At 37.7% G+C, this 23,134-nt stretch overlaps 1 protein-coding gene across 9 annotated transcripts in view; it reads right to left on the minus strand.

Annotated features, from left to right (window-relative positions):
* Positions 1-23,134, minus strand: part of Mcf2l2 (MCF.2 cell line derived transforming sequence-like 2) — a 224,364-nt gene that overhangs the window by 139,554 nt on the left and 61,676 nt on the right. For all 9 annotated transcript variants that reach the window (XR_013436674.1, XM_021729793.3, XM_078043734.1 and 6 more), the window contains exons 4-6: positions 12,806-12,896; positions 10,391-10,510; positions 703-819 (exon numbers count right to left, since the gene is read on the minus strand). Coding sequence is in view for 8 of the 9 variants with exons in the window: in XM_021729793.3 (XP_021585468.2) it covers positions 703-819; positions 10,391-10,510; positions 12,806-12,896 (328 nt within the window). In the remaining variant the exon portion in view is untranslated. The remainder of the gene's footprint in view (positions 1-702; positions 820-10,390; positions 10,511-12,805; positions 12,897-23,134) is intronic.

Consider the following 23,134-nt stretch of genomic DNA (forward strand, 5'->3'; position numbering starts at 1 on the left):
TTCTCTCTTTTGCAGTGCTGGGGATTGAATCCAGGACTTCACATTTACTAGGCAAGTGCTCCATACGGAGCTACCTCCCCAGCCTTGTTTATTTTAAAATTTTGAGACAGAGCCTCCCTAAGTTGCCCAGGCTGACCTTAAACCTATACTACTACTGCCTCAGTTTTCTGTGTCTCTGGGATTACACATGTGTGCCACCATGCCTGGTGTTAGTCCCACTTTAACAGAGGAGGAAACAAGCTTAGAGAGGCTTAGGAACTCGCCATGTTCAGGCAATAAGTAATTTTGGCAATATTTAAGTACAGCTTCTTCTAACTCCCTGGGTTTCAATCTGTACGTACATTGAAATCATCCAGGAAGATTTATGAAATTCTAATGTGTGAGATCCATTCTAGAACAAGTAAAAAAAAAATTCATGAGATATACATAGCAGGGTGTTGGTTTTTTAAAACTCCCAGGAGCACCCCAAGTTAAGACTGCCAAAGCCCCTGCACCAAAAGATACAGGGAGGTTCTGTGGTCAGCGGAAAAAACTCAGCCTTTACCCTTACACCTTATTTCTTCACCAGTCGGTAGCTGAGAAATCCCAATATTCCCAAGGCCAGGCAGCCACCTGCAGTGATCTCACAACTGCCGATCTTTAATTGCCCTGTCTTCTGGAAAACAAAGAGAGGAAGAAAAGCCCAAACAAGTCAATACTCACAGTGCGATGATTTATCCACTGACTGTGGCGGTATTCCAGAGTTCCCCCTAACTCCTGTGTCAGCTGACTTTTGTCAATGTAGCCATGAAGGTCAGAAACTGAGTTTAACATGATGATCTGTAGGGGGAAAAATTATATTTTTCATGGGTCTTCACATAGCTCATGTAGATTCTACTTTTAAATAAGACTTTGAACTTGAGTTATTAGGCATTTATATCCAAAGATGGTTACTATATATAGCAGACAACTATTTTAAAGTCTCTTTTCACTTTTCCCTTTGGAACAAGGAGTACCAGAGTCAGACAGCCTGTAACAACCTGGTGACTTGGGTCAGGGAAATCAGTTCCAGGCTACTCACAATCGGGTCTCACTTTAGGTAAAATTTTGTCCCAAATTCCCAAGCTAATAAAGTATATACCATAGCCATCAAAATAAAGGACTGTGCTGAGGCCTAGGATATCTGTGATGAGAAGCCCAATAAAGTGTGGTCCAGGAATATCAAAATACAAGACAGAGACCTATAAAGTTTGTATTGAAAAGAGCCACACCAATGTAACCTTCATGAAGAATGTTTGTATGCCCCCAATTTATCTTTTAGGAGAAGACATAGGCAGTTGGGAAGGGGGTTATATCCTAACAATTCTGCTCACGAATGAATACCCACACATTTAGAGGACACTGACATAATCAGATGGCCCCTCTCTACTCCTCCATAGCAGTTCTGACCTCATCATGGTCCTGAAATAGAAATTTGGGGATACAAAGAGAATACTGAGTCTCAAAAGAAAAAACACTTGGAAACCATTGGAATGCGGAACAAACTACTTGGGAGTGACCAGCCCCTATCCCTTTCATCTGAATCCTTGCCTGCAGCTTGATGATTGGCTGATGAAAAAGCAACAAAACCTCCAGCAACCACAAATCAACTACAGGAACCATTCCTTCAGAGACTATGTGCATTGAAGACTTTGGTGACCAAGAAATGACCCTGGCCTCATTATGACAGTAGGACACACACCCCTGAAGATTCGAATGAGGCATGGCATGACTGGAACGTGCAAGGACAGTGCACCAGCACGAGGAAAATTAGCACAAAATTGCACAACTCCACCCTGGCCCCACCTCCTTCAGCCCCCTAGCTACTGTCTCTTTATTAGCATTAAAACCCCAAACCAAGACAATGTATCCCATTATTTTTAAAAAATTTTAATTAGGTATATATGACAGCAGAATGCATTTTGACTCACTGTCCATAATTGCAGCACAACCTTACATTTCTATGGTTATACACCAGGTAGTGCTGCACAATATGTGCAGTCATACATATATCTAGGGTAATGAAGTCCATTTCATTCCACCATCTCTCCTGCCCCCATACTCTCTCCCCATTCCCCACCTCTCCCTCCCTTTTGCCCCATCAAAGTTCCTCCATTTTTCCCATGTCGCCCCCATTATGAATCAGCATCCACTTATCACAGAGAACATTCGTCCCACTCTTAAAATAGCCTGAGCTCTGCTCTGAGAGCGTTTACCTTCGCCTTTCACTTTCTAGAAAGCTCTTCCTCTCTTTGCTAAAACCTGATGCATTCTTAAGTTCTCTTCTGTGATGTGGTCAAGAATTGGAGGTCTGAGTGGAGGTCTCCTGAGCTCCTGCAGACCTCCTCAGATCCCCTTGTGGTGACAGTCTGAGCTTTCTGACCCAGGAGCTGGAGAGAACCCTGGCTCTCTCCTAGCCAGGGACAAGGGCTCCTCAACCCTGTCTTTGAAATGCCTTCTACTTGAAACCTTTAATTAACAACCTTATTTTTTTTTTTTTTACTCCATGTTGATTATTTTGAAAATTTATTCTTGGTCAGATATAAGAATATGGACTTTCTTATATTATTATATGAGTCAAGTGATAAATTCATTTTGGAATGAAAAAATATATAAATAAATTAAGGTCTAAAAAGACTATAGGAGAAACAAAATTAGACAAAAAATGATTTATTTATTTACTATGTATTAAACTGCTAATAAATGCCAAGAACTAAGGAATAAAATCATAAGTACAATAGACCCTGCCTGAGGAACTTGGGTTTAGTGGCATTTGATGACTGTCTCTCCTTATGTTAACCCCAAGGGCCCCAAGACTTTCTCTTTCACCTTTGAAAACTGTTTGGGAATTTTACAAATACAAATTTTAGTAACATTAGAGAGGAAAAGAAAAAAATCAAAAAACAAACCCTAAATCCATCTAAGCTTTTTCCTCCTAAAAATGTTAAACCACTTATGGGAGTTTGAAAAAAGATTTACAGGCTTTCTAAATTAAAATTATAAGACAGGTAACAAGATATTATCTAGTTAAGAATGTATTTTGCTTCTGGGAATATCTGTTCGTTCCTATGGTAACATTTAGTACTGAAAAAAAAAAAAAAAACCAGAAAACAACAACCCAAAAACCTATGTACAATATTGTGTTAGACAGAAATAACTGCCCTGTAGCCCGAAGTGTCAAAACCTATCCTGCCAGGCTATGTATTTCCAATTCTCCTTATCTAAACAGGGAGGGAGGTGTGATTTTTCACACTTTCCAGGACTCTGTTTTCTCATCTTAAGCTTTAGAAAGGACCAAGAAGAACTTTAAATTGAAAATTAAGAATAAAAGGAGCATATTAGCAGAAGTGTTGTGCAAGTCAAAAAAAATCTTAAGGTAAAATCTTTGGATTAGGCAAAGAGTTCTGCATTATGACACAAAAAGCATGACTCATAAAAGAAAAGTTGATAAGCTAGATGTCATCCAAATTTAAAATATTTACTCCATAAAGTCACAGTTGAGAGAATGAAAATATAGCCCACAATTGGGAGAAAATATTTGCAAGTCACCTGACAATGACTTATATCCAGAATATATACAAAACTCTTAAAACTCAATAATAAGAAAATAACACAATCAATAATGGCAAAAGATTTGAACAGAAGCTTTGTTACTGGAATCCTAGATCAGAGGGGGCTTGACTTCAAGACGTCCCAACAAATCAGGTCCAGCCACTCATCCCAGAAACAAAATGGAAAAAATAACAGTGAAAGTCAGGAAAGGAATTTATTCAATATAGCTATATTGGGAAGACAAAGGTGATCAAGTGTCCTTAACCCTGTTTTCAGGGATACTGACATGAACTCTCAAATTAGGTAGCAAAGTGGGATTAGAAGTACACATAGCCAAGTAGTCTTGGTGAAACTGTGGTCTGGTTGATCATTATCTCAGGGCCAGCCAGGCAGAGCCTTGTTAGCAGCTATGAGAAATTTGCTGTTGCCTGGGGAGTAGTTGCAAATCATCCCAAGCTGTTTAACCATCAGACATGTTGTTCCTGGAATCCAAGGTAACTGCAGGAAGGAATGATTCAGAGAAAAGGGCAGGTGGGAAAGCAAGATGGTAACATTTAAAAAAAACCTTCAGGTTAGGTGCCACTGGGTGATGTGGAAAAGGATATTGTAAAAGCTGACATATGACAATCTGTTAATTATGATGTCCCTGAAAATCTTGAAAATAGCTTAGTTATTTTTCTAATCTTGCTGCCTTCTGCCTTTAAGGGAGAGGACTACCAGCTTTTCCCAAGGGTTAAGGTAGCAAAAGAGGCAAATGCAAAATGAAGGCAGAGATGTCGATCTTTTATGCTGTTTTAGTTACCCTTTGGACAGCTGCAGGCCCAAGTGAAGATTCAGTACTTTTAGCAAAAGCAGCCTCTAAGGCCTTGTTACAGCTTCACCAAAAAAGATATACAAATCGAAAATAAGCACATGAAACGAGATTTCATGTCATTAGTCATGATGGAACTGCAAATTAAAACCACAGTGAGATACCACAATACAAGCAACCAGAATGACTAAAACTTTTATTAATTACCAGTTTTTGGCAGGGTGGCAAGAATATGAAGCAGCTGGAATTCTCATATACTGTTAGTGGGAATGAAAAATAGTAGAGCCTCTTTGCAAAACAGTTCAGCAGTTTCTCGTAAAGTTAAACATATACCTACAATATGTCAGAGCAAAATTCTGCATGATGTGAATATTTATAGCAGCTTTGTTCTTAATCACTAAAAGCTAGAAGAAACAACTGAAATGTTCTTCCCTGGTGAATGAATAAACCGTACCTCTTAACAAGTGACAATATTCAGCAATATAAAGAACTGTTGACACATCCAACAACATGGGTGAAACCCAAATGGTTCATGCTAAGTAACAAAGTCATACTCAATGTCTGCTTAGTATATAATTTAATTAACATGATTTTCAGGAAAAGACAAAACTGTGAGGACAGAGAACAGATCAGTTTGCCAGCTGTTTGGGATGCGAGAGGAAATGACTAGAAAGAAGAAAATAAGGAAATCTGGTGGGTGATAAAACCATTCTGTAGCTTGACTGTGCTGGGAATTAAATAACTCCGTGTGTTTGTCCGAACAGAACTATGTATCAGAAAGAGTGAATTTTACTGCACGTTAAATTAAAAAATGAAAAAGGCAAAGCATTTTCAACACAAAAATGTTTTCCTCCTAATCTACTCAGGATCAAGAGTTTAAAAAACAAGTTTAAAAATTTTATATAGGAAAGGGAAATAGCAAAACAAATCTGCTGGTCAAACTCACAAGACATACTGAGCATGTAAATCTGACCTTAAAGTAGTTGTTGTTCTTTGTTATTTCTTTGTTTCTGTATTTGCATATTGGGCATCCTTCATCACAGGATCAATTAAACAAACACTATTTTCTTATTTTCTGTGTTCTTAATGCCCTGCATTTGTGGCCTCAGTGATTGGCCAGAGACTGTCCCTGCCATGGCTAACCCACAACCCAGAGATGGCCAAGGGTTTAGCAGGGAGCATGCTTTTCATATGCAAACCAGCCAATCCCCATCCAAATCCCCATCCACATTTATCAAACTCATATGCACAGACGTTATTTCCCCCACCCTGAAACCAGCCCAGAGCCAGATACCAGATAACCAGAGACTACTTGTGTAGCCCAGAGGAATTATTCAAACTAGCCAATCATAAGCTGTTTCCCCTGGCCTGCCTGGCCTTTCCTGCAGAAAGGCTTTGGCCTGGGTTTCCCCCTTGCTTCCGCTTCTGCCTCCTGACAGTGCCTCCCCTGTGACCTATGCAGCATTGTGATGATCCCTTCCCTGGAACTCTCTCCAGTGTAACAAACTTCTTTCCAAGCCTCTGCATTCCCTTCTCTAGATCCAAGAACTTTAGGATAACACGTACCACTTGCACATTCTTGGAACAGTTGTTATACATTAAGCATGTCTTTTTTTGTTTCCTTTTCTGTATATATTTATGTTCTTACCCATTACTTGCTTAAAGCTGTTCCTGCAGAAGATGTTGGCTCTTTCCATTACAAATGTAAACATTTCCTGTTTCTGCCACAGACTTCTTTTTTTTTTTTTTTTAAAGAAACCAATTTTCATGTCCATGATAACCTGCCTTTTTGTGAGACTGCCTTAATGACTTCACATAACAGCAAGGCAGCTGTGAGTCTAGCTGTTTTAGAATGGCCAGCAATAGGCATTCAGAAACCTTCACTACAATCAAGTACTCTGTCTCCCTTGACCACAATTTTATCCCTATGCCAGGAGATCCATATGCCAACTATGTATAATGAACTTATTTCCCCTTCAATTTATAGAAATATAATTATTATCTAACTAGAAATGAACAGGGGGATATGATAATAAGAGAGGCTGAGGCCTACAAAAGAACTAATATCACAACCACATTTTAAAAACAAAGTAAGGAAGACTAACAGCTGGATCTGTCATTTAAAAGGCAAAATGTGTTTTGAAGTTTGTTTCAAACTTGGTAACTTAAGACTCTGAATTCCACGGAGCATCAGACTTACCTGGGGAGAGCAAGGTTGTGTGTGGGTCAAATGCAGCCTACAAGGCAAACTTGTACTGGAGAATGACCTACCAAATGTGCCCAGGGTTCAGGTGGCCGAGAGCTCTCTAAAAAGTTGATTTTAAGTTTCAAATCAAAAGTAGACTAGGTAGGGAGTCAATATAACTATCAGAAATAGCTGAAAACATAATATTGAGATAATGTAGATTTCCTGTCCCTCCTCAGTGTAGATGTACCACAAGAAAAGCAGGACATAAATCACATAGGGATCTGTATATACATGGTCACTCAGAGGCATGTTTTATGTACAACGAGGGCAATACATAGGACATTGAGCAACTGATCAGTTAAAACAGAGTGGCAAGAAGCAATTGATTAGTTTTCAATACTGAAGGGTAAAAAAGCTCATGAGGACTGTGACAGGTCATTTGCTTCTTGTTAGTTGTCATCTCTTCCCAATATCAATCATTTTTCAATTCAGGAAAATTGAGTAAGAAACTCACAGCTTGTTTGATTTTCCTGAAACACTCAAGATTCTTTTTTTGGGGGGGGTACTGGGAATTAAATCTAGGGTAACTTTACCACTGAGCAACATCTCCAGCCCTTTTTATTTTTTATTTTTGAAATAGGTCTCACTAAATTGCTTAGGGCTTTGTGAAGTCACTGAGGCTGGTTTCAAACTTGTGATCCTTCTGCCGCAGCCTTCCCATCCACAGGGATCACATGCATATGCCACCACACCCAACTCAAAAACTGTTGTTTTGATTTTGTATTACCACAGCTTAGTTTGTCCTATCCTTGAACTTTACATAAAAGGAATCATGAAGAATATGCTCTTTAGCATATAGTTTCTTCATCTCAAGAGAAATTTTTATAGCCTCTTTAGGAAGCATTTTATTGTTGATTCATGTTTAAGAATTTTCACTGATGATGGAAAATCAACACTTAAGATACTCTCCCACACAGCCCGGTTCAGCTTCTGAATCTTGGTTTATGCACACATCAATATATTTCTCTCCAATACAATCATTCCACCCATGATTACTGGATCAGATTTAACCTCCAATTTCAATTCTTGGCCTTAACTTAGGAAGCTCTTCAGGACTATCTTTAATTCAGAGAGCACAGCTTTATCTAAAAGAGACACAGTGGTCATGGGCAAGGTACTTCTCCATGGTGCACACTCATAATGGTAGAAAAGGCAGCGATGATGCCATGGATACTGAGTATTCTCAGCAAGCAGGTTGATCATGTTGGATGTGATGGAGGAAGCCTCCTTTGCTGCCATGTCATTTAGGCTTTTCATTTTGATGGAATGGTTAACACAGGAATTCAGAATAGAAGCAACCACTTTGGGTTCTCAAGAGAATATTATTGAATTGCTTCCATGTTATTGTATGTATTAGTACTTCACTGCTTTTTTTAGGTTTATTATTTTTTATAAATTTTTGAATTTACTTTAATTAGTTATACATGAAAATAGAATGCATTTATGCACTTTGATATATCATACATAAATGGAGTATAAATTCTTATTTTTTTGATTGTACATGTTGCAGAGTCACATTGGTCATGCAGTCATATATGTATATAAGGTAATACCATCTGTTTCACTCTATTATCCTTCCTATCCTCATATCCCCTCCTCTCCTTTCACTCCCCTCTATCTAATCTGAAGTAACTATATTCTTCCCTAGAGCCCCCACCATTGTGAATTAGCATCTGCATATCATATTTGGCCTTTGGTGAGAGCCTACAGATTGTGAGAAAATCTTTATCACATGAACCTCAGATAAATCATTAATCTCTAGGATATATAAAGAACTCAAAAAACTTAACACCCAAAAAGCAAATAACTCAATCCATAAATGGGCTAAGGAACTGAACAAATACTTCACAGAAGAAGAAATGCACTTGATTATCAACAAATATATGACAAAATATTCAACATCTCTCACAATTAGAGAAATGTAAATCAAAAATACTATAAAATTTCAGTTAGAATGTCAATCATCAAGAATACAGGCAACAATAAATTTTGGTTAAGATGTGTGGAAAACGGCACACTCATACAATACTGGTGGGACTGCAAATTGGTGCAACCACTATGGAAAGCAGTATGGAGATTTCTCAGAAAACCTGGAATGAAACCACCATTTGATCCAGCTATCCCACTTCTCAGTTTATACCCAAAGGACTTAAAATCAGAATACTACAGTGATGCGGCCATGTCGATATTTATAGCAGCTCACTTCACTGCTTTTTATTGCTTAATGTTATTCCTTTATAGAAGCATGGCACAGTTTCTTCATCCATTCACCTGTCAATAGACATTCTTGTACATTTTTTTTTGGTAGACATACAATTTCATTTCTCAGCTGGGTCACAGTTTAAGTCTATGTTTACTTTATAAGAAACTACTAACTATTTCCAAAATGGTTGTACCATATCTTACCACTTTTGTTGGCTGAAAAGTATTTCATTGATTAGGTAGCATATAATTAACTTAACTAGTTGTCAAGAATTAAGTTCTTCCCAGTCTTTAGCTATTAAAAACAACTTTGCCTGGGAATGGTGGTGCACATTTATAATCCCAGAGACCTGGGAGGTTGAGGCAAGAGGACCTCAAGTTCAAGGCCAGCCTCTGCAACTTAGACCCTGTCTCAAAATAAAATATAAAAAGGACTGGGGACAGAGCCCAGCAGTAGAGTACTTCTGGGTTAAATCCCCATGTTATGGTTTAGATATAAGGTGTCCCCTAAAAGTTTATGTGTAAGACAATGCAAGAAAGTTTATAGGTGAAATTATTGGGTTATGATAGCCTTAATTTAATCAGTGTATTAATCCTCTGATAGAGATTAACTAGGTGATGACTGTAGATAGCTCCTCCAGGTATACCCTGCCTGCCCACAGTCACCTACCTTCCCACAGATAGGACCTTCTCCAGCATACTCTACCTACCAGTCACCTACCTGCCCACAGATAGGACTTTCTCCAGGCATACCCTACCTTCCCACAGACACCACTCAGTTAATCCCTACCAGGGGATTAATATCTCATAACCCAATCATTCCAACTATAAACTTTCTTGATTGTCTCACACATGAGCTTTTGTGGAACACCCCATTATCTAAACCAGAACATATCTGTAGAATAATTCTTATAGAGAGTTCAAAGAACATTTACATTTAAATTTTCTATAAATGCTGATAATTAGTCCTTCATATTGGTTGTTACCAACTATATTCCTACCAGCTACGCATGAGAGTGATTGTTTCCACACTGCTTTACCAAACTTATGCATATAGTTTTGAATCTTTTTAAAAAATTTTGTTGGTTTTTCACTGTACAGATTCTTATGTCACCCCCATGCTTTAGAGTCACAGTTTCTTTCAACTTTACCCTTTATCTTCCTCCTCTATTATCTTTCCTCAGTTATATACCACTCCCAGATCAACATAACTCTAGTACACCATGTCACCATCTCACTCCCCAACTAGAAAACCTTTGCTGGACCCTCATTGTCTACTGGATAAAAACCAGACCCTTTATCCTCCTGCTGAAGACACTATTTCATGTTTCCTTCCTTTTCTTCCAAAATACTATTTTCTGTGTGCTCCAACAAAACTGGGGATTCCCACAGACTTCATAAGAAGTGTGTGCTTCTTGCCCTGTGCCTTTGCGCAGCTGTTCCCAGCCTAGGATGCCCTCCTCTCCCTCTGTACCTCTTGAGTCCCACCTTTCTTAGCAGCCCAGTTCAAATGACAGATGCCCCTGAGAGATGGAGACAAGGTGAGAAGTCAAGCTTACCGGCACTTTCATCTTAAATTCATCTCGATAGTATTTAATACCAATGTCAGTGAATGTTCTCTGGATAAGGCGAGATGGGCGAAGGATGAATATGAGCTGTAAGTTTCCTGGAAATGCCACCTGTAAGCATCATGACAAGTGTCAGGGTAGAGAGAAAATGTCACATCCATTACCAAGATCTACTTTAGTCTTCTCCTGCCCAAGATCACAGAAGAAAAAGTTAAATTGGAGGCCATGGATGTCAAAGAATTAGAATAAATCTCAGAGAATTTCAGAATTAAAAGAGCCCTAAAGGTCAGGTAACTCAAACTACTCTTTAAAAAATAAAGCAAATCAAACCAATGAGCAAAAAAAATATTCTTATTATAAAAATAATTCCTACTCTTTATATAAAAATTGTGAAATAGAATTACATTATAAAAAAACCACCCATGGTGTCACAGGCATATTTAATATTTTAGTTTATATAATTATAGTCTATTTTGTTCATTAAATTGTCTATATCATAGTTAGACTTACACCACAGTTACTTTGAAACTTGCCTTTCCACTTAATATACTATGAACTTTTATTCCTGTTATTTAATATACTATGAGCTTTTATTCCTGTTATTTAAAGAAGTCTTTGGAAATATTTTTATGGGTGCATGATTTATCTAATAAATAACTTTTTGCTAATTGTTTAAGATTTTTTATGTTTTTACTATTATAAATAAAACCCAAATGAACATCTTTATACATACTTTGGAACATTTTCTTAGGATAGATTCCTATAAGAATTACTGAGCCAAAGAACTAGCATTTTAAGGGTTCTTGGTAGGACTCTTTGTTTTTATTGCCAAATTGCTTTTGGAAAGTACTGGCCTCATCTTGAGGTGGATCCTGAGCAAGGAGTTAACTCAGATTCACAGAACTACTTAGTGACAAAGTCAGAACCCAAGTCTCCCACTACCCAGGGATTCCTGTTCTTCCAGTGGTTTCCCAACCTCTTAAAGTGAGAGTTACAAGAAAATCTGGTCTTCATTCTAATTCTGATTCATTAGGACTAATATGAATTCCAGGCATCTGCATATTTAACAATTACTTGAAGAAATTCTGATATGTAGGTAGATTTAGGGACTCCTGCACCACAGCATCTTTTACACATAAAGTGATGAATATAATTTTGGCACAAATAGGGCTCATTATCATATTGTTCGAGTATTGTCTGTGGCCCCTAGGAAAGCAGAACTCCTCAGAAGCCAGATCTCTGGAATAGTCATGGGCAGCAACAATGATGGTAGTTATCTTACAGATAAGGCCTGTAGAAAAACTAAAGGGACAAAACAATTAATGTACCAAGGGAAGCAGTACTCCCTTCTCCATCTTTGAAACACAAACTCCTAGACAAGACAGCCTTGTATTTTGTTGTATCATGTTATGATAAATCAGCTGAGGCAAAATGTTTGTATCTGGATGAGGTTCTAAAGCAATCTGAGAAGACTCTATATGGGTACACGTCTGTATGTATGACGGCTTCTGTATGAGGGTGTATGCAAGGCTTCAACTGTCCTTCTCCCATCCTAATTCCAGCACTCATATTAACACCCTGATATTTTGCACCCTCTTTAGTCAGGCTTCACTGTCCTTATGAGCCTGGGCTAGGGTAAAAGAACTGGTGTAAGTGGCCCTGCGACCACATGGCTGGGTTCACAGGTCTGAGGTTCCAATAGAGAAAAGATGCATCTACTTGCTCAAAGGCAAGATTGGTTAAAACTGACTAATAAGGAAAAGGAAGCCCATGGAAAATTGTTCAATTTAATGCCAAATGCAAACATCCCTTCAACAAATGTATCTAAATACCATTTTGTCTGGTTTTGCCACTGTTTTTCTACTTTGTGAAAAAGTAATTTGAATAGTAAAATGAAGACTGTCTTAAATCAGGCATCCCCCAAAGCAAACAATCAAACAAAGGATTTGGGTACATCTGGAAGTACAGATGAGGGAGTAGGGAGGTAGACAGCAATGCATAGACAATGCATAAATGATAGGGTTACTTTTATAGGTAAGGGAGGCTGAGAGCCTCTGAGATTTTGTTTGCAACACAGCTCAGAATTGTTCCAAAGAGAGATATGGAAGCTGGTGTTTACGTATCAACTCCTGTAACTCAATGGTTATCCTGTTAACTTCCCAGCCCTCCCTGCCTTCCCTTCTTCAGTAAGTAGAGAAGTCAATAAGGCAGAAAGACTCAGAGGAGTCTTTGTGATGCTCAGGAATTGTCTATGGGAGACCTTCCATGGTGCAATAGCACCTATTACAAAGACCTTCTCAAAATTTGACATAAAATAATTGCCTTTTCCTCATAACTTTGATATGAAATATTTGAAAAGACTATTTAAATGACTTTAACTATCATAGCACAAAAATAAGTATTTACTGCTATTCGTGTCAAGGATGCCTTTATGGAGCTCCACTTGTCCCTTCTTCTGTCAATCACAATGACGAATCCAATGCTGGCAGCCTCCACACTGAAAAAAAGCAAGGTCAGTGTTAGGAGAGACCTAAGAATTTGGTATGGCTCCCACAGCAGAACACATCCTGCCCAGCTCAGGCAAGTAACTAGGTCTGATCTTCCCACCAAAGAAGCCAGCCCTCTCCCAGTCCGAGCCTGAGCTCCAACAGTGCAAGTACTTTGTTTCTCAGACCCTTTATAGGACTCAGATTCTAGATGGCAAATCCATGCAACACCAACAGAGGACATGTGCTTATGTCTGAAGGAAGAGGCATGTGTCATTTGAGAATCGTGTGTCCCTAGCATAGCAGAGGACATCAAGGTTGAGCTCCGTCCTCTTTCTTTCTTCAAGTGGATATTAAGGGAGATATCAAAATCCTTCTCCAGGAGTCAGTCCTATAGGTATTCAGAAATAATGCATGCCAGCGGGAACACAACCCCCTTCCAGTGTGTGGCCATATAGAGGCTAATGGACCATATACATGAGGAGATATTATCTTCATTAAGACCAGAAGCCCTCCCTGCCCACCACTTAAGCCTGCACAAAATTCTCACAAGGTCCACAAAAATAAAAAAACATTTACTTTGTCTCCTTTGATAGTGTAGTGTAGAGGAAAGAGCAAAGTCTTTAAAGCCCTGATCAAACTCTATGGCTGTTACTTCCTAGCACTGAAACCTTGGGGACATCTAATCTTTCTAACATGTGGTATTCTTCTCTGTAAAATTAGAATAATATCACCAATAAAGCAGTTGTTAAAAGCACAAATTCTGAAGCCAACCTGACTAGATGAAAATTTCTGAATTCTAGTGTATGTGTGTATGTATATATATCTCCATATATTCTCCCTTGGGAGGGAAGGAGTTACTTAACCCCTCTGGTTTCCGAGACATTTTATTTTTAAATCAGGATTAATAAAACAGTGCCTATTTATAATATTCATGTGAGTTAAAAGAGCATGTAAATGTATAAACATACTACTATATAAGTGATGACTATTATTTCTATGTGATTATTATGGAGATTAAAAGAAATGTAGGACATGAAAAATAGTTGGCCCACAGTAACCCTTCAATAGCTTTCTAAATTGGAAAAAAGGTAGGCTTTATCCTAAAAAGTACCTGTAGGTGAATTAGGTAGAAGAGCTAAGCAAAATCTGAAAGAAAATATAAGTAGCTCACCTGAATTAAGCATCACTGGGTTGACCCATTATTGTAGGCCCATATTGACAAATGCAAGGAAGCAAGGAAAAGTGACTAAAAAAATCAACTGATAAAATACTCTGTAGATTTAGGCTAAGAGAAGTTCCCATTGTTGGCAGACAGAAACTTTGGAGTAACTATGATCCATATGTTAAAAAAAAAAAGAGGAAAAGGTAGACAAATGATGTATTGTTCCAATCTACTCTCAAGATCGGGGCTACCGTCTTGGGTTACTTAAGCAACCAGATCATGGGGTGATCGACAGTGTCACGAAGATCAGGAGGGGAAGCAAACTCTGGTCACATGCTATGTCGGCCTCCCACACTCAACATTTAACAACTACAGAAACACAACTTCTCTTCAAATGCTCATGGAACATTTATCAAAACAGACCATTATCAGGCCATAAAGTAGTCTTAATAAATTGTACGGAATTACAAGTCATAGAGTGGAACTTTATATTCCTTATATTTTCTTTCATTTATTTTGATCTCTATTGTTTTTCTCTATAATTTCATTTATTCCCGTTTCCTTGGGTTTAATTGCTATTATGGTTTGGATATGTGGTGTCCCCCAAAAGTTCATGTGTGAGACAATGCAAGAACATTCAGAGGTGAAATGATCATGTCCACTGATATGGATAACTGAAGGCAGATATGATGTGGCTGGAGGGGGCAGGTCAGAGGTGTGCCCTTTGGGGTATATATTTTGTTCCTGGTGAGTGGAGCTTTCCTGTTGTCATGTGCTGATATGCTTTCCTCTGGCATGCACTTTTGCCATGATGCTCTACCTCATCTTGGGTTGAGAGCTATGGAGTCATCATCTACAGACGGAGACCTCTGAAATTGTGAACCAAAATAAACCTTTCCTCCTCCACGTTATTCTATCAGGTCAGAGTGATGGAAAAATTGACTTAAACAATTGCCATTCTAACTTCTTAAGATGGAAGATGAGATACTGATTTAAACTTTTTCTATTTTCTAATATTAAGTACTTAAACTTACAATTTTCTCCAAGCATTACTTTAGCTATTTCATGGACACAAATACATTTTTTTTTATTATCGTTTAGCTAAAAATGTTTTCTTACTTCCTTTGTGATTTCTTCTTTGATACATGGATAATTTAGAGACAATTGTTTAGCTTCCCAGTGTTTTGTGATTTTTCTAATTGACAACAATAAAAGTCAAAATCGTGGTCTTCTCTTGGGAGAGAGGCAAAGAAGTGAGGGGTTAGGTAGATTTATTGATGGAAGAGAAGCAGGAAGAAATCCTCATAGAAATAATTCTAGACCCTGGCTTCAAGAGACAGAGTAGAGAAAGGATACACTTTCCACTAGCTCTGCTGTTTGGAATAGAAATGATAGGAATATTGCTTTATAATAAGTTTTGTTTGTTTGTTTGCTTTGGGAGGGGTTGCTGTTTTGCTCTACTTGTTTCCTTGTTTTGTTACTCTTACTTTCCTTGCCTCTTCCTCTAATAATAGCAACATATTTGGTTCTATCTGTATCTCTCCCCCTCCCCCTCCCCTTTTCCCCCTTCTTCACTTTCTCCCTCTTTTATGGCCTTCATGTACTACTTCTCTTCTACTTTCTCTCCTCTCTACTTTTGAATTTTCTAACCTTCCTTTTGCCCTCATATCCCAATTTCTTTACTCTGAATGACCTATATTTTTAATATCCTTTAAATTTACTCAGTTAATCATTTGAGGAAAAGGAATAAGTGGATCAGAGGAAGTCACATTATAGTGGCTCCCCAAGAGTAATTTGAAACAGAAATTTAGCATGACAAATTGAGTCTACCAAGTTGAGAAGAATAAAGAACCCTTTCACAGGTGATCTGAGCTCTGAAATAAGGAACCTGGCTGACACTAAGAGTAGAGGAAATGCTGAAATCAATTAAGTATAGACCAAATCTCGTGAGCCCTGAGTAATCTTTTCTAAGCCTAGAAGGTGCTGGAGGATAGTCTGATGCATCTGTTCTCCTCACCCCAGCACATGGCCTGAGACGCCCCAAAAGAGGGGTGTGTCAAAGTTGACAAGCTAAGGAGGGAGTGAAGCTCTGCATAGAGACTCCCCTAACAAGTTTTACTACTTTAGGCCAGAACTGAGAATAAACAAGTGGCACAAAAGCTAAAATCCCAGAAAGAAAGGACTATATTTCAAAAACCTCAGCAAGTAAAACAAACAAACAAACAACAAAATAGACTCCAGAAGATGATGGAGAGGAAATAGGCAGTACTTCTTGATCCTTCAACAGCACAGAACTGAAGCAGTGAGTGAATAGTTGACCTTAAAGCCAAATATAGTTTAAAAGCAATTTTACTTACTTGTTATCTAATCTCTCAACCAATTCAAGAAAATCACTCCCATTTACTACTCAGATTAGTGGACTGACATAGAATATTTTTGGTAAGTCTTTCAAAAATATTTATTAGTATATGGCTTTGTTCTGAAGCAGCTGTAATTATTGGGGATTAATGTCTCCTCTCAATGTGGCATTTAGAAACTGGACATTGTAGCAAGTTCAGATTGTGAAATAGTCTAAAACATTTGCCCAACCCAGGGCATATAGTAAAGAAAAAGCAGCTTACTAAAAAGTCCCTTATATTAAAGTAAAAGAGATAATCATCCCAGAAAAAGAGTGGAAATGCTAATAATATGAAAAAGCAAGGGAGCAAGTCACTCCAAATAGCTCACAACATGATGAAAACTGATCCCATTGACACCACAGTGGACAAAATGCTAGAAAAAGAAAGTAGAAAGTTGATAATTAATGTTCAAGAAACTGAAAGAAGCTCTAAGGAATGAACTAAGGGAGAAAATACAGGAAAGGAAAGAACATTTCAATAAAGAGAGAAGAATCAAACAGAAATCCTGAAAGTGAAAGACTAAGTAAAGCAAATTAAAAGGTCAGTTGAAAGCATCATCAATAGATAGGCCACACAGAGGATAGAAATTCAGGCCTCAAACAAATATATAAGATAATCTTGAAGTATATAATCTTGAAAACAAACTCAACAACAACAACAAAGATGGGAAAACATTAAGAGACCAAATCTAGGAATCATTGGAAGAGAAAAAGGCACTTAGAGAAAAGCTAAAGGAATGCACACCTTTTCAGTAAAATTGTATCAGAAAAATTTCCAAAACTTAAGAATGAGAGAGAAATCCAAATACAAGATGCGTTTAGGACCCCAAATAGACAAGATCAAAAAAATCTTCACTAAGACATGTTATAATTAAAATGTCTAGCAAGGATTTTAAAAGCTTCAAGAAAAAACAGTAGGTCATATTTAGAGGCAAGCCAGTTAGATTTTCTGCTGATCTCTCAACCAAGACTCTAAAAGCCAGAAGGGATTGGAAAAATATACACTAACTCCTGAAAGCTAATGGTGCAAAGACAGCTATATCCAGCAAAATCATCCTTTAGAATTTAAGGTTAAATAAAAACCTTTCATAAAAAGCAGAGGTTAAAAGAATTCATAACCACTAATCCAGCACTACAAATATACTTCATAAAATATTACAAATAGAAAAAAGGAAGAAGAAACGTCAGAGTCAGGGAAAGCATAAATCTCACTAAATAAATAGTCAAAGGAGAATCATGTTGAAAGGTTAATAAAAAAAGTACTTGTCACTCCGTTTCTCTATATGCTTAACAAAACACTGTTGAAATCTTAAGAACTGTTTGCTAATCTTGTTCCCAGAATGTGCTGTCCCCAACTATGGACTGTCTGCTAATCTTGTTCCCAGAAAGAGCTGTCCCCAACTGCCAAACTACAAAATGTAACTTCTCTCCCTGCCCTCTCCAGGGAAAGTATATAAGCTCTGCTCAAGCTGTTCTCAGGGCTCTATCTCTCTTTGCTATAGAGAGCTTGGGCCCCAGCATGCTGGTCTCCAAATAAACCCACCCTTCTGCTTTTGCATAAGACAGTCTCTTGTGGTCTCTTACTCCGACATTTCGATGGACCCTTACAATGTAAATTAAACATCAGGAATAAATCAAGGTGGCAGGAAATAAAAATCATCTCTCTATGATAATTATGAATATAAATGGTCTCAAACTCTTCAATCAAAAGACATCAATTGGTGAAACAGATTAAAAAAGAAGATCCATTCACACATTGTTTACAAGAGATTCACCTTACAGGCAAAGACATCTACCTGCTGAAGGTGAAAGGTTGGGGAAAAAAACATATAAATGAAGACCAAAAGCAAGCAGGAGTAGCTACTCTTATATATGACAAAATAGAATTAAAGCTGACATTAATCAGAATGGACAAAGAAGGTCACTTCATACAGATTAAAGGAATCATCCAATGAAAACATATAATGATTATAAATATGTCCTATGTGTGGGTGCAATTATGTACATAAAATAAACCCTACTCAACATAAAGACTCAAACAGACCCCAATACAATAATTCTGAATGGTTTAAACATTCCTTTTTCACCAATAGATAAGTCACTCAGATATAAACTAAGACTCTAAGAACTAGAAAATATCTGATCAGATGTACCTAACAGACACCTATAGAATATTTTATCCATCAACAATCATATTCACTTTCTTCTCAGATGCACACAGAACCTTATCTAAAATAGACTATATTTTAGGACAAAAATAAAGTCTTAGCAAATAAAAAGAAAATACAGATAATTTCATTCATCCTATCAGATCGTAATGGAAGTAAATTTAGAAGTCAATAACAAAGATGAAAAAACAAACCATTTTAGGGGGAGAATCCAAGATGGTGGTCCAGAGGGAGGCAGCATTCTGTGTTGCTCTGTAACTCAGGCCTCAACTAGTGGGAATACTGCTTCTCTGAGAGCTATACAGGACCCCTATACAGCTGCTCTTGTGCAGAAATCACCAGCACTGTATCCCCACACAGGGCTCTGGGCCTCAGCATTAGAGCAGGACTCCTGGCTCCCGACACTCAACCCCTGAAGTTTTAGCCAATGCAGGGCTTGTGGGCACCTTAACAGGAATACCTATCACCACTACAGAACTCCCAGATGCCACTCTGCTCTATGTAGGACACTCAGCTGCTACCTATCCACAGGAAATCCAGCTGCCACTCCTCTGTGGACCCCCATCTACCAACAAGGGGTTCCCTTTGCCACCTCCATCTTACAATAGCTACTGCCATAGTGGTATTGCCTATGTGAAAATCTGTCTACCCCTGGGGGCATCTTACAAGCTCTGAAAGCAGCCAAAGCTGCTATACTAAATGTCACTGAGCTCATCTCTGAATATATCGCACAATACCATTGCCTAACTCACCCAACTCCACCTGACACCCGTCACTGGAAGCAGACTGCATTCATCTTGGCTCAACTTCTTTGCCGCATTTGGTGGGGGCAGCTCCCAGATCAGAACTCCAGTTGGCCAGGTACCTGGTTTCCAACTCCCCCCTCTCCCCAGCAGCAGTAACCCAGCACAGTAGCTGCCCAAAACAGCTCTCTGTGGGACAAGTGTGCAGTACAACCAGGACACCGCCCACGCGAGCCCGGGTGAGAAAGTTCCCTCAATTGGGAACTGCTAAGGGAGAGGGAAATGGGGCAAAAGTTTAGATACTAACAGAGAGACCAGGAACTGGGAAATCTTCAGGCAAGATAGGGAGATAGGACTGGGTGCTCAACTCAAACAAGCAAAACCAAAAAGAGACTCTTGAGGTGCAGTCTCCCTGCAGGGACTGTTGGTTGCCACTCCTTGCTTCCAGGGGCTCTGCACCAGAACCAGCCTTCCCACCCTGGTTACCTTCACCATCCTGAGGGCAGAAATATCAGCTAACAACAGACAACCCCACCTAATGGATGAAAAGAGAAGCAGGAAAGATATAAATCTCTAAAACCAGCAACAATCCTGGTTTCTTCCTCTGAGAATTTTTTTTTTCTTTTTTTCTTCCCAGTCTCTATCTTCTGGCCCTCACATCCCCAACATCATGAAACTAAGAACTTTGCATGAATTAGGATTTTGAGGACTGGGGCATCTGAATAATATAATATCGATGTGTTGTATATGCTCCTTTTTTTCTTTTTCCCTCCAATTTTTACTATTTTAACATCCTTTATTTTTCTAAATACATATGTGGGTTTGTTCAATGTACTCTACTGTCGTTCCATGTACTTTTCCACCCACAATTACTTCCTGTATATCTTTTGCTACTAACTCTCTTCATTAGATTTCTCTTTCACACTTCCTAAGATATATTAACTATATATCCTCACATCCTACCTCCTCAGGAAATCATCCTATGCCTCACCTCCAGTTCATTGTCAATCGTCAAAAACTTTAAACCCTTTTATAAACCTACTGGTTATATTATAGATAATAATAGAATCCAACACTTCTGTTTATTGTGACCAAACTGTAAACGTCTTAATAGCAACAAATTGTTCATATGTGGTATATTGTTGGTATCAAGATCTGTTAACATTGACCTTCCCCACAAAGGAGAAGTATTGGAACCCTACGGGAGCACTACAAACCTATAGGGTAAAAACAATAACACCTCAGGCCCACAGTGCTAGAATAGAAGACACATGAGCAACATGAAAAGACAAGGGAAAAAAGTGCCTCCCCACAAATAATGATATCACATTATTAGAAACCATGGCGACCACAACAGAAGAAATTACAGAGAAGGAGTTCAGGATGTACATGACTAAAATGTTCTGTGAACTGAAGGAGGATATAAGAGAGCAAATACAGGCAGCAAGAGATCATTTTGACAAGGAGCTACATAAACAAATACACGAAGCAAAAGATCACCTCAACAGGGAGACAGAGGTTCTAAAAAACAAAACCAAAAACCCCAGAAATCCTTAAAATGGAAGAAACAATAAACCAAATTAAAAGTTCAGTTGAAAGCATTACCAACAGAGTAGACCTCTCACAAGATAGGACATCAGACAATGAAGACAAAATATATAATCTTGATATACCACACAGTGAAAATGGTAAGAAACTGTTAGCAGAACATTCAAGAAGTATGGGATAGTATAAAATGAACAAATTAAAGAGTTATTGGTATAGAGGAAGGCATAGGTTTCAAACCAGAGGAATGAGCAATCTTTTCAATGAAATAATATCAGAAAACTTTCCAAACCTGAAGAATAAATTGGAAAAACAAATTCAAGAAGCCTACAGGTCACCAAATGTACAAAATAACAACAGATTCACACCAAGGCACATTATAATGAAAATGCCCAACATACAGAATAAGGAGAGAATATTAAAAACCACATGAGAAAGGAATCAGATTACATAGGGAGAAACCAATTAGGATAACAGTAGATTTTTCAATACAGACCCTGAAAGCTAGAAGACCCTAGAACAACATACATCAATCTCTGAAAGAAAATGGATGCCAACCAAGAATCTTGTATCCAGCAAAATTAAGCTTTAGATTTGATGATGAAATAAAAGCCTACCATGATAAACAAAAGTTAAAAGAATTTACAGCTAGAAAACCGGCACTACAAAACATAATTGGCAAAATATTCCATGAAGAGAAAACAAAAAACAATAATGAAATCAGCAGAGGGAGGCAGTACCCTAAAGGAAAAACTAATCAAAGAAGAAAACAAGTCAAGTTAAAAAACAAACATAAACAAATTTGGCTTGGAATACAAACCATGTCTCAATAATAACCCTGAATGTTAATGGCCTAAACTCACCAATCAAAAGACATAGGCTAGCAGATTGGATTAAAAAAAAAAAAGACGCTGCCTCCAAGAAACCCATCTAATAGGAAAAGACATACACAGACTGAAGGTGAAAGGTTGGGAAAAATCATACCACTCACATGGACTGTGGAAGCAAGCAGGGGTTTCCATTCTTGTATCAAATAAAGTAGACTTCAAGCCAAAGTTAATCAAAAGGGATGAAGAAGGACATTTCATACTGCTCATGGGAACCATACACAAACAAGACATAACAATTATAAATATATATGCCCCCAAACAATGAAGCAGCTATGTTCATCAAACAAATTCTTTTCAAGTTCAAGAGTCAAATTGACCCCAACACAATAATCTTGAGTGACTTTAACACAACTCTCTCACCACTGGGTAGATCTTTCAAATAAAAGTTGAATAATTTTGACTTAACTGACATACTGCTTTCTTCTCAGTAGCACATAGATCCCTCTCTAAAATAGACCTTATAATCTGCCACAAAGCAACTCTTAGCAAATATAAAAAAGTAAAGATATGGCCCTGCATTTTTTTCAGATCATAATAAAATGAGATTAGAAATCAATGACAAAATAAAAAATAAAAATTACTCCAACACCTGGAGAGTAAACAATATGCTACTGAATGAACAATGGGTTACAGAAGACAGCAAGGAGGAGACTTAAAAAATTCCTAAAGGTAAATGACAACATAGACACAACATATCAAAATCTCTGGAACACTATGAAAGCAGTATGAAGAGGAAAGTTCATTGCATGTAGTTCATTCCTTAAAAGAAGAAAAAGTTGAAAAATAAATGACCTAATATTATATCTCAAAGCCCTAGAAAAAGAAGAACAAATCAACCCCCAAAGCAGTAAGAGACAGAAAATAATTAAAATGATTCAAATGTATGATATCAAGATCATTGTACTGTCATGTGTAACTAATTAAAACATTAAAAATAATAATAAATAAATAAATTCCTTTCGGGGGGAATAAGAGTTGAAATCAATGAAACTGAAACAAAAAAAAAGATTGAAAAAATTAGCAAAACAAAAAGTTGGTTCTTTGAAAAAATAAATAAAATTGACAGATCCTTAGCTATGCTAATGAAGAGAAGGAGAAAAATCAGATTACTAACATGTGATGAAAAAGGTAATATCACAATGGACACTACAGAAATGTAGAAAATAATTAGAAATTATTTTGAAAACTTATACTCCAATAAAATAGAAGATATTGAAGGCTTCAACAAATTTCTTAAGTCATATGATTTGCCCAAATTGAATCAGGATGACATACACATTTAAACAGACCAATAACAAGTGATGAAATAGAAGATTTCATTAGAAGCCTACCAAGTAAGA

Source organism: Ictidomys tridecemlineatus, chromosome 3 (assembly GCF_052094955.1).
Source record: "Ictidomys tridecemlineatus isolate mIctTri1 chromosome 3, mIctTri1.hap1, whole genome shotgun sequence".
Taxonomy (NCBI): Eukaryota; Metazoa; Chordata; class Mammalia; order Rodentia; family Sciuridae; genus Ictidomys; species Ictidomys tridecemlineatus.